At 36.5% G+C, this 12,072-nt stretch overlaps 1 protein-coding gene across 3 annotated transcripts in view; it reads left to right on the forward strand.

Moving 5' to 3' along the window:
* Positions 1-1,576: 1,576 nt before the first annotated feature.
* Positions 1,577-12,072, forward strand: part of APG5 (autophagy protein Apg5 family) — a 40,764-nt gene continuing 30,268 nt past the window's right edge. Inside the window, exons 1-3 of one of the 3 annotated variants that reach the window (XM_088985626.1) lie at positions 1,579-1,752; positions 6,767-6,891; positions 11,460-11,526. In XM_088985626.1, the coding sequence (XP_088841752.1) occupies positions 1,642-1,752; positions 6,767-6,891; positions 11,460-11,526 (303 nt within the window). In that variant the 5' untranslated portion in view covers positions 1,579-1,641. Of the gene's footprint in view, positions 1,753-6,766; positions 6,892-11,459; positions 11,527-12,072 lie in introns of all 3 variants that reach the window. The other 2 variants (XM_088985627.1, XM_088985629.1) reach the window with 2 other exon arrangements.

Consider the following 12,072-nt stretch of genomic DNA (forward strand, 5'->3'; position numbering starts at 1 on the left):
ACAAGAATGCTACTCTTTCGTACCAACTTTCTCTCTCTTTTTCCTTACATATTACATGAATGCCACTCTCTCCTATAAACTCTCTTTCTCTTTATAAATTATAAGAATGCCATTCTCTCTCTTGTAATCTCCCCCTCTCTCTCTCTCTCTTTCTCTATCCTTATAAATTACAAGAATGCCACACACTCTTCAACTGAGGGAAACCTCAACTCGGCATCTCGGCTACTAGGGGACTTATAATCAAAGGTAGTTGAGCTCGAGCTAAGACAAGCTTAAACTTCTAAGCTCGAGCTTAAGTCTCTAATTCGAATCAAGCTTGAGCTAGACGACACCTCGACCACTGAGAGAGACCTCGGCTCAACACATCGACAACTGAGGGAGACCTTAGCTTGATACCTCGTTTGCTAGGGAAACCTCAACTCAACATTTCAGCAATTGAGGGAGACCTCGACTATTGATGGAAACCTTGGGTCAACAACTCAACATTTTACTTTAATAAAAATGTTATTAAAGTAATAATAATATAATGATATATAATAAAATATTCATAAATTATTGATAAACACTAACAAAAAGCAAATATATTATTCATTAAATAATAATAATAAAAAAAAATAAGAGTTTATTAATAATGAAAATAATACCAAAATATTAGTAAAATATTTCTAAAATAATATTACTATAATAAAATATTAATAAATTAATAATAAAAAGCAAAGATATTATTTATCTAATAATAATCATAATAATAATTAAGTAAAAATAAAATATTAATATATTATAATCAAAGTGATAATAAATACTAATATATTGTTTATTAAATAATAAAAAAATTAATATTAAAATATAAAAGATAATAGAATAGTAACAATCTAATAGAAAAATAATCATAAAATAATACTATAATAATAAAGTATTAATAAAATATAATAATAATAATAATAATAATAATAATAACAACAACAACAACAACAACAACAACAACAACAACAGCAACAACAACAACAACAACAACAACAACAACAACAACTAGGTAGAAATAAAATATTAATATAATATTATCAAAGTAATAATAAAATACTACCATATTAATTATTCCATAATACTAAACTAATATTAAAACAATAAACAAAAATAGTAGAAAGTAATAAATTAATATGAAAATAATAAAAATAAAAAATAATAAATTATTAATAAAATATAGTAATAAAATGTTATTAATGTAATGATAAAATAATAATATATTAATAAAATATTAATATTCATAAATTAATGATAAATCTAAGATATTAATGATAAAATACTAATAAAATATTAATAAAGTAATATTACTTTAATTAATAATAAAGTATTACTAAAATAATTGTTATATATTTATAAAATATTAATAAAATAATAATGAAATAACAAATAGATTAATACAAAATTGAAAAATTTCGTATTTTTCAATGAACCAAATAGCAACAATCCGAATCCAATTCAGATTCCGGATTGAACCAAACAGTTTCAATTCCGATTCCGGTCGTGTCCGCGAACCAAACGAACCCTTAGGAATACTTTAAACATTTACCCTTGCTTGAATTCAACTCCCGAGAGTAGAGAAACCAAGGAAATCACACGCTTCCTCTAAGGGGGAAGGAGATGGATCTCGGTTCTGAAGCTCGGAAGTATGTATGGGAAGGAGCAATTCCCCTACAGATCCATCTCCACGAATCTGAGGTTACCACGCTTCCCTTTCCTCCACCTGCACTGGTAACCGGATTTCTAACCATTTAGTACCGTTCCGCACCATTCTTTACATTCTCTCATGTCGTTGTTCTCTCTCTCTCCTCTCTCTGTTTTTAATGTTTCGTTCAAACTTACAGATACACACTGATTCTATCATATATTGTACTAGCTTGTGGATTTTGATTGCGTCGGCATCTTATTTTCCTGAAGGACTTTGTTTTCTATTTCGTCCTAGTTTTGGGTAAATTTCCCAATATTTTAGTTAATAGATTTATCTCGGTTTCCATGTTGTGTGGGTTATTAAGTGCTTGTTACATACTCTCGGTTAAGGTATTCTTGTTCTTCCTCCAAATCTTTATTGTTGTCTTGGTTATGTAAGGTTTTCCTTCTTAATAGTTTTGATATAATGTGCCGTGAAGTTTATTCAAGAGAATTTTTGTTGTAAATGCTTGAGTGTAATGCAATAGCTGTTAGAATGCCCTTATTTTTCTGAGCATTAGCTTACATTTCCTCCTTAAAACACTATGAGGTACCAGATTTTAATACATGGTTACTTAGGTGCAAGAAAGTTAAAAGGAGGAGGCTATAATTGCGGAGCATTTACTAAATGAGTAAAGCACACCCTTTGATATATTCATGAATAAAAGAGTTTTTAGCTTATATATTTTTGCTCCTAAGGCTGCATTTGGATGCGATGTAAATCAAGAACCGACGAAAATTTTACATCGGTTCGGTTTTGTTTGCGTTTGGAAGGAGGGTGTAATTATTATCAATGTAAAACTACACTCCGGTTCAGTTTTGCGTGCATTTGGATGGAGTGTAGTTTTATGTTGATCATCAATGTAAAACCTCATCAGCTCTAAAGTTTTACATCAACTCTTCCACCCATCACTATTTTCAAAAAAGCAACGGTCACTTTCTGGTTCAGTGTAAAACATCATCAGTGTATTTTTACACTGATGACATTTTACACTGATTCCAAACGCAGCCTAAATGAGTTTGACTTCCTCATTGAGGTCACTTTTAAATCCTACTGTCTTCAAAAACTTTAGTTATTTTCTTCCCTTTAAGTACCCCATTATGCACAACATGGTATTTTTCCAGAGAGTATATATTGAATTTCAATTCCTGACACTAAAAGCTTATATAGATGAGTAGTTTATAAATGGCTCTGGGCATATTATTGCCTTAATAGAAAATTTCCTAAACTAAATATGTTCCTGACAGTATTGCATAGACTCTCCTAAATGGATGAACTGTCCTGTTGGACATGCGTTGGACTTTGGGACCCCATGGATTCTTGAAAAACAATTCTATGTGTCATTTTCTATTTTTCCTTGCTTATTTAACATACATGAACAGCTAATGTACAAAATGGATATCAATTTTCGTACAAATGTTATTAAATGACAAAATAGTCTTAGACATTTTTCTCTTGGTTTATAATGTGAAAATTCAACAAAATATGGATTGTTTTAATAGTCTAAACTTTTCTACAGACATGCTTGTGAGTCTTTGTTTCTTTGTCTTGCCAAGATGGTTTCCCAGAAATGTGTTAAATTCTGATTCTCATGTCTGTGTCCATGCAACACTGGTTCTTGAGGAATTCTTTTATTGTTTTTTGATGAATAATGCGTGAATTTTTTAATATATTAAATGAATAAAAGATACACAGAGAAAATTCCCAAGATGAGGCACGAGATGCAGCCTCATATTAAAGCAAAAATTACAGTTTAGCCCAAAACATCTGATTCCTATGCACCCCTTGTTTGGCTAATGAATCTGCTAACCCATTTACTGATCTTCTTTCCCATTGGACTTGGACTGACATGTTTAATGTTAGCCATTTGAATCTTCGTAAAGCTCCATTATAGGACCAGGCTGCTGTTTCTGGTTCTTTTAACTGCTGGATCACCAACTTGGAATCACCTTCAATTAACAACTGTTCACAGTTCAGTTCCTTGGCAAATTCAGCTCCTTGTAGCATCGCTTGAATTTCTGCATTGATTGAGTTCCCTACTCTTATAGGGCCAGAGTATACAGCAATGATTAGCCCCTTAGTATTTCTAAATACTCCCCCAACACCTGAAGGACCCAGATTGCCTAAACTGCTGCCATCAAAGTTGAGCTTATTGATACCCTTTTGAGGAGGTTTCCATTCTGCTGATGGTTTAGGTCTTGTACTAGAGCTTTTGGCAACCACTTCCCAGTTTCTCCATAAATTATCAAAGGAGAGTGGAGAAAATAGTTCCAAGGTCTTTACCCAATTAATGTCTCTATTAATTAAGCAATCCCATACAATGATCTCGTTCCTCTCCTTCTCATCAAAGATCTTGGCATTTCTTTCTTCCCAAACAGTCCAAACCAGTGCAGCCCTAGCACACCTTCACAAGACTTTACCTCTTTTCTTAGGCCACCTGAAGGTTGTAGGCTCAAATAGATTGCTAACCTGCGTTGGCATCGTCCACCTGCATCTAAGGAGATTAAGAAGCTTTTCCCAGAGGTCTACAACAAAGGGACAAGATATTAGTAAATGGTAACAACTTTCTCCACTTGCTTTGCAGAGGACACACCAGTTGGGGAAAATACTCAGACGAGGTCTTCTTCTTTGTAGGTTGTCCAATTTGTTTAGTTTTCAAGAGAGGCCTCCCAATGAAGGTTTCCCATTTTAGGGGGAACAGGTTTAGACCCTTTACAAGGGAAAGGTTGTGAACTAGGGACAGAGCATAAGGAAGAGAAAAAGGAGGCACAAGAGAAAGTGCCCGAAGGGTTAGGGGACCAAATGCGAGCATCTGGTTTAGAAGGGTCCAGACAGATAGAACCAAGCAAGCAAAGTAACTTTTTGTCTGGTCAAGCTCAGAATCTCTCAAATCTCTCTTGAAACCCAAATCCCAATTGAACCCAGAAGACGAGGAAAATGAGACAAATCTTTGAACAAGTTTGCTTTTAAAGTGAGTGAGGGAATACAAAGGCGGAAAAAGATCCTTGAGGGTTGAATTTCCAATCCATAAGTCCTCCCAAAAAAGAACCTATTCCCAGTACATACATCATACCTGATTAGGTTTAAGAATTGTGGAAGAACGCCACAAATTGCCTTCCAAGGAGAGTTCAACGTGGCCCTCTAAGAAATGCCAGCATCCCAACCATTGCCTTCTGCTCCATGAATACTTTCTACAACTTTGTGCCAAAGTTTTTCCTCCTCCAAAGGTCACCTCCAAAGCCACTTACCCAAAATGGCTGAGTTTTTCTTCCCTAGGTTACCCAATCCCAGACCCCCTTGCTCCTTTTTCTTGCATACTAATTCCCATCTTACCAAATGATCCTTCCTTCCCTCTCCAGGCTCCCCCAAAAAGTCCCTCATCAGTTTCTTTACTTCCATTACCTCCCTTTGCGGCATCCTAAATACTGAAAGGATGTAAATTGGGAGATTTATTAAGGTGGATTGAATTAAAGTAATTCAACTCCCCAGGGTCACATAATTTCTTTTCTAGGCTACCAATTTCTTAGCACATCTTTCCACCACGGGATTCCAAAAACTTCCCTCTAGGATTGGCTCCTAATGGTAACCCCAAGTATCTCAAAGGCAAACTAGATGTCAGACAACCTAACTCCTCAGCTACCCCACCCAATTCCTCCTCTAAATTCAGCCCCACTATGCAACTCTTTTGGAAGTTGATCTTTAGCTTTGGCACAACCTTAAACAACTTTATCACCCCTTTCAAATTCCTTGCTATCAAAGGGTCCCCAGTCACACAAAAGCGGATACTGTTGTTTGCGAACTATAGGTGTGTAACAATAACACCCTCTCTTTCAACCCCATCCTCTAATTAGATTCAGCCTGTCCGCTCTCAAAATAAGTCTACTAAAAACATCTTCTAACAAGGTAAAGAGGAAGGGAGAGAGGGGATCCCCTTGTCTCAGTCCTCTAGTAGCTTGAAAGAAATCTCTAACTACTCCGTTAACCAACACAGAATAATGATCAGTAGTCAAACAACCTTCAATCCAAATACACCACCTATCCCCAAACCCAAAATTCCTCAAAACAACCATCAAGACTGACCAATCTACTAAATTGTGCGTTTTCTCCAGGTCCCATTTGCAGACAAATCCTTTCTTCCCCATTCTCTTGCAGTCTTCACACGTTCATTAGCTATCAGGACTTGATCAGTGATTTGTCTACCTTGAATGAAAGCCCCTTGCAGTTGGCTTGTTAAGGAGGGCAAAACTATTTTTAACCTCACAGAAATTACTTTGGCCATTATCTTGTAGATACTAGTCACCAAACTGATGGGTCTCAAATCTCTACTTCTGTCTTTTTCTTCTTCCTTTTCTTCTTTTCCTCTTCATTCTTCCTAACATACACCTTTGGTTTTTTCTTCTTTGTCATCTCCTCTTCCACAACTCCTTCCATATAAGGTTCTTGAGTTCCCACCTCAGTTATTTTTTCCTTTAGTTCAAGATCCTCAAAACATTCACTTATTAAACCCCATATCCTCTCAACTTCCTCTTCCACCCTTTTCCTTTCCTCTATATCCCTCCCTTCTAACATTCCTGTCCCACCTTCATCTTCCTTTCCCAATCCCTCGGGCTGGGTAGCTGGTGCATCTGTTTCAGGCAAAGAACGCATATCAGTAACCAAAACTGAATGGACACACATACTTGGAACCAAGGGGGATGGGGCAGGAACTGAAGAAACTGGGTAATCCAACTCAGAGATCAAGCCAGCAGGTTTGTTTCCTGAACCAGGCCTCTGTAAAGTGGGGCTGGGAAAACCTCCATCTCTGGTTGCATCACTGTCCTTTTTCGGTATACCCTTCTGTTTTTTGCAATACTTTGGCTTTTAGAAATTATATGAGTTTTTGGGGAAATATTACAGTGTTCTTAACTAACATTAAAGAAAAAGAAAAGGATGAAAATGCAAGTGTAAAAATTCTGGCATCTGATAATATAAGATTGTTTTTGGAGTAACATATATACATTCTCATTCCTTTTCATCCTAGTTGACACCAGTGTAACCTTTTTACATGTTTAATTTCAGATTTTGGGTCCCCGGATTGGGTATTTGCCTTTGTTAGTTTCTATCATAAAGCCTCATTTCAGTAGCACGCTTCCTCCTGGGGTGGATACTGTTTGGTTTGAGTACAAAGGCTTGCCCTTGAAATGGTTTGCTATCCTTCCCTATGCCTATTCATCATTTTCTTCCTTTTTTTTTTTATCTTGAAAGAAGTCACCAGGCATCATTTTATGTATTAAAGCATCATATGTTGAAAAAGAGCACGATTGCGTAAAGATGTTGAATTGTTGATTCATTACAGTGAACTAAATTAGATGTAACCTATGTTTCCTAGATGCAGCAAGAACATGACTGGGTACAGTGTCAGATATGAAGTTTACACTAAAAATTGAAGTATCCAACATGATACAACACCCTTGTATAATTTCTAGGTATCATAGGAACTTTGTAGGTAAAATATTTTTACCTGTATTGGTTGTAGTTAGGAGAAATGCATCATTTTGTTTTACAACATCTTTGGCTGCCTTTGTGTTATAACCTCTTCCATGGACCATGCTTGTGTTTTTTCTGGGCTGATTGGGTTGGGGGCTCTCTAAGGGCAGAGGTGATGGCAGTAGTGGAAGGTGGTAGAAGAACAAAAGAGGTGAATATAGAGAAACTTATAAGAGTGAGATTCAAAGATTGTAACAGGATGGTCGATGAAGAATGGAGAAGCTATGTGGGTGTGCAGAAATGAGATTAAAAGGAAAAAATAGATGATGAGAAGTATGACAGTGAATTGGGTTCAGAGCTCAGCTAACTCTATGGACGACACACTAGCCAAGCAAGGGTTGGTGAAGGATCATATGTTTTTGACAAAATTGTAATTGAAATGCTGAGGAGAGTTTTAGATCTCCTGATGATCATAGTGTCAACGTAATTATGCAAGTCTGTACGTCAAGTTCTCTTTAATGAAATATCTGTTAATTATCAAAAAACAAATTTTGCATATGGATCTAAACCATTCACTATTAGAACATAGTTAACTTCAATATTCTTGTAGGGAAGGTAATGTATTAAGTCCTAAAGAACTATTCCAAAGCATCTACCCTTTAGTACTTTTATTTTTCTCTTTAGCCTCATTAGCCAATTTCGTTTCATCAGAAAACAATATAGACCATGGGGTGTTCTCCTTATGCAAAAGGATACAGGTTTGGTACTAATACTTGGTGTTTATATAGTGGAATTGAAAATTCTCATACTCTCCCCTGGTCTTCCAATGCAATACTGGTAAACTACTTTCCCATTCAGTTTTTTTTTGGTAATATATAAAAATGAAATTTCATTAAATGAAAAGGAGGACAGATATAATCCAGGTTGGAAAATTTAGAAGGAATTTTTCTAAAGTTCAGGTCTGGGTTTGGTTTAGGTATAATATTAGGGTGAATAGGGATAGATGATTGGTTATGTAAGGGTCCTAGATTAATTTTCAGAACGAACTGTAAAAATCTACATTTTTTTAGGGAAAATAAAGAAAATAAAAAAGGTGTCTAGAGGTGGAGCTTTCTAATGAAATTTGGTAGGGTTGTTTAGAATGAAAGGTTATAAGAGGCAGCCAAGTATAATAGGGTTCTGGTAAGTTTCCCCACGAAAGGATGAAAAATTCCTTTAGTCAGGATGCCTATGATTTCTAGGATTTATGGTTTTAGTAGGAATTTTTAAGATCATATTTTTTTGATGAATGAATTTTTAAGATCAATTTAAAATGGATGAATATGTGCTAAAACTAAAGGGGGTGGTTAGATTAGAAATAACGGCCTTAAATAATTCAATGATATCAATATCCATCTGCAGCATTGGTAAGAAGAAGTGATCTGTATCTGTTACAAGGTAAAGGGACTAGAAGAGCTAGGGGCGGACTGTAATGGTTGTGGTAAAGAAATGATTTAAAAGCTAATAATTTAACATTGGATGTGGCACTAAACAGAATGGAATGTAGAAACAGGATTCGTGTAGCCCAATCCCATATGGTTGAGACAATACTTAGATGAAGATATTACTCTAATGCATTTGTTATTTTCTACAAATGAAAACACATCTTTATTATTCTGTTTAATCTTCTTTGCCAATTTCTTGTGAAGATAACCTCTTTAGGCCCATCTGACCATCCCAATAATGGACTAGTAGAGATTGGCCCAGTACCATTCTTTCAAAGATTTAAAAGAGCTCCCTCCCCGTTTGTACCAATGTGGCCAACTAGCAGATTAGCGGAGATCTCACTGTACCACTTCAGCCCTGAAAATGTCCAGGCCCGTCTAGTAGACTGTGTATGCCCTTTTTTAGCAACACCTGCCGAAGTCTGTGCAATGCTGCCATTTAACAAAGCCTGTGCATTAGTTCTGTCACATGCCACAATAAAATTACAATTGAGCCCAGAACAAGTGATCCCTGTTCACCACTTCACCCCTTTCTTTGGTTTGGAAGGCAGCAACTTATGCCTTGTGGGAGAACTCTGGATTGTATCCACTTGTCAGTTTATTTTCATCCTAATAAAATTCTTCATGATTCATAAAAAAAAGTTCTGTCACATGCCACTTCTTCTTTTCCTCCCATTTGTTCGATTCTAGCTTCTGAGTTCTTCCCCTTTAGGTATTACTCCCTAAGACTTTCCTTGATCATGAAAATCTCACCAACATTTGAATGGGTTAATCCCTTAATTCCACCTAGCCACTCTTCTTCAACCTTCTCATCTACTTTTTTCCTTCCTTCACTCCAAAGATTAGCTTCAATGGTTGTTGCCAACCAAATAGGATGAAGATTCCATCTGCAAAGACCTCAATCTTTCGAGGGATGTCTTCTGGACTTATTAGACTAACTGCAACTGAATGCAAATCTTTCACAAAGAATCCATCCAATCTAGCCTTACACAGAGAAGTAATGGAGCAAAAAACTTCTGATTTATAGAGATGAAATGGAAGACCCAAGATTCGGAGAAGAACTACATTCAGACTTTTGGAGTTAGACAGGGGATTCCACCTAAAAACAGTTACAGGTTACTGCACCTTTGGCTGTTCCAAGTGGTTTGTTTGGCTGGCTGTTAAGGATAGGGTTCAGTCTGCTGAATAACTGTTGATAAGCGGAATGGAGCTGGATATCACTTGCAGCCTTTGTGGAGTAGCTTCTGAATCCATTCATCATCTCTTGATAAGCGGAATGGAGCTGGATATCACTTGCAGCCTTTGTGGAGTAGCTTCTGAATCCATTCATCATCTCTTGACCCAGTGCCCCTGCACCTACCAGGTCTGGTTCCATTTTTTCAGGCTGTTTCAAGTGGTTTGGGTCTCCCCTGCATCTGTGGCTGATCTAATCTCAGGTTAAAGGCCATTTCTTGTGGAAGTGCCTGCCTTTTGCAATTTTCTGGGTGGTCTGGAAAGAGCTCAAGCTGCGCAACCAGAGGATTTTTGAGTCTAATTCCAATGCAGTGGAGGTGGTTCTAGGAAAAGTGGAAAGGCTGCTTGTGAGCTGGGCTAGGTGCTTGAAGCTTTTTGTGGATGTGCCTGCTAATTCCATTTCTGATCACTGGCGGTCCATCATTTTTTGAGTTTTCTTTCTTTTGGTTCTTAGAGCTCTTTCTATACATGATCTGTGCATATCAAAGGCACTCTTCTTTTGTATATGATTGAGGGTTTCTTGCCGTCCTTTTCATTAATACAATATTTTCCTATTATCTATCAAAAAGAAAAAAAAAAAACAGTTACTGCACCAGCCTCTGTTTGAAAACATGCAGCATCAACCCCAATCTCATGTCCTACCACCTCCAAGAGATCCTTACATTTCTCTAACAGGGTTAAGACAATGGTGGATTTCATCTTCAAACCTCAAACCATCTGCAACTGTCCTCCAATCTCTAGGTGGTTCTTTGGTGACCACTACTAAGTACTAATTTCTTATCCCAATTATCCTTGGCAGTGGTGATGGCTAGCCTATTGTCACTTTTTGCATGTCCTAGTTAGTAATGCTTCCACCTTCTTACTTTTCTGCTGTTCATCCTTTCCTGCAGATTATTTACTAGGCTTCTGATTTTCCTCTGTTGATTCCCTCCTAAGTTCTTGCAGTCCTTCCATTCCAGAGATTGACGTTTTTCAAAGCACCAGAGATCTCCTTTCACCCAGTCGCCAAGTTTTTCTTCTGGGAAGCAATTAATTTGCTTTTGTCTTCCTCCAAAATATTCAATGAACACAAGAAAACTCCTCCTGGCATTCTTTCTCCGTCTTCAAAAGTCTTCTCCATGCGGTTGCTTGCATAAACTTGCCTTCCATCTCCCACTTTTGGACGTTGTATCTCTAGGCAAAGCTCAACTGTTGCTTCTATTCCTCTCTATATGTTCTTTATTATGCTCATGATTATAGTTTTAATGTGTGTACTTCAACTATTTATTTGTCCTCTTTGGGGTTCTCCCTTTATTCTAAAAAAATTGACATAAAGAAGCTATGATTTCTAAGAATAGGTACTGATTGCACATAATCCTTAGCAATTACAATGGAAATTCTTTGGTTGCACTTATATTAAGATGTGATATAATGTTGTTGAAAGCAGACACTTTTTGTCTGAATCAACTATGCTGTTTGCATTTCATTTTTTTTCATCATGGAAACTGCTGCAATTGAATCTTTTCACTTTAAGATATTTGCTATTGACATTGGCATTTATTAATTAGACCTTTGTGCATGGCTTGCAGGTATATACCAACAGGAGTTCTTTTTGATCTTTTATGTGTAGAACCAGAAAGGCCATGGAATCTTACGGTAGGATGTTCATCTTTGTTTGGTATTAGTTTCCTAGTGGAACGATCCAATAACATTGCTATTTTTCTTAAAAGAATATGGAAATCTTAGGGTATGGACTTTGGATGCACTAGATGCCCACTTTTAACTTTTTGGTTCTAGCAGCTGATGTGCATTTCTTATGTGAGACCTATTATTTCTCCATGTTTTTTGATAAAAAATTATGATACCAATATCTTTAAGATTTTAGGAGAAAGATGGATAATGTCCTGATGTAGATATGAGTATAGAAGAGGTAAGGAGTGAGATATGACTGCACTTTCCTAATATCCCATACATGGATTAGGTTATCTATCCCCATCCAACATGTGAGTTAAATGTTTTTTGTTTTAGTCATGGGGTAGATTGGGATCTTGGTTTTAGGAGAGGAGATAGGGAATCAGAAGCTTTCCTTGTACTTGAATTGTTAAATCTTTTAGAGAGTGTATTCTTTGATTCTCAAGATTGGAGGTGCATATTAGGACTGCTAACCCTTATGGGCCCTTACTTTTGCCTTCTTTCTCGGTC

This window comes from Nelumbo lutea, chromosome 4 (assembly GCF_056320005.1).
Source record: "Nelumbo lutea isolate HS-2025 chromosome 4, American lotus-T2T, whole genome shotgun sequence".
Lineage (NCBI taxonomy): Eukaryota > Viridiplantae > Streptophyta > Magnoliopsida > Proteales > Nelumbonaceae > Nelumbo > Nelumbo lutea.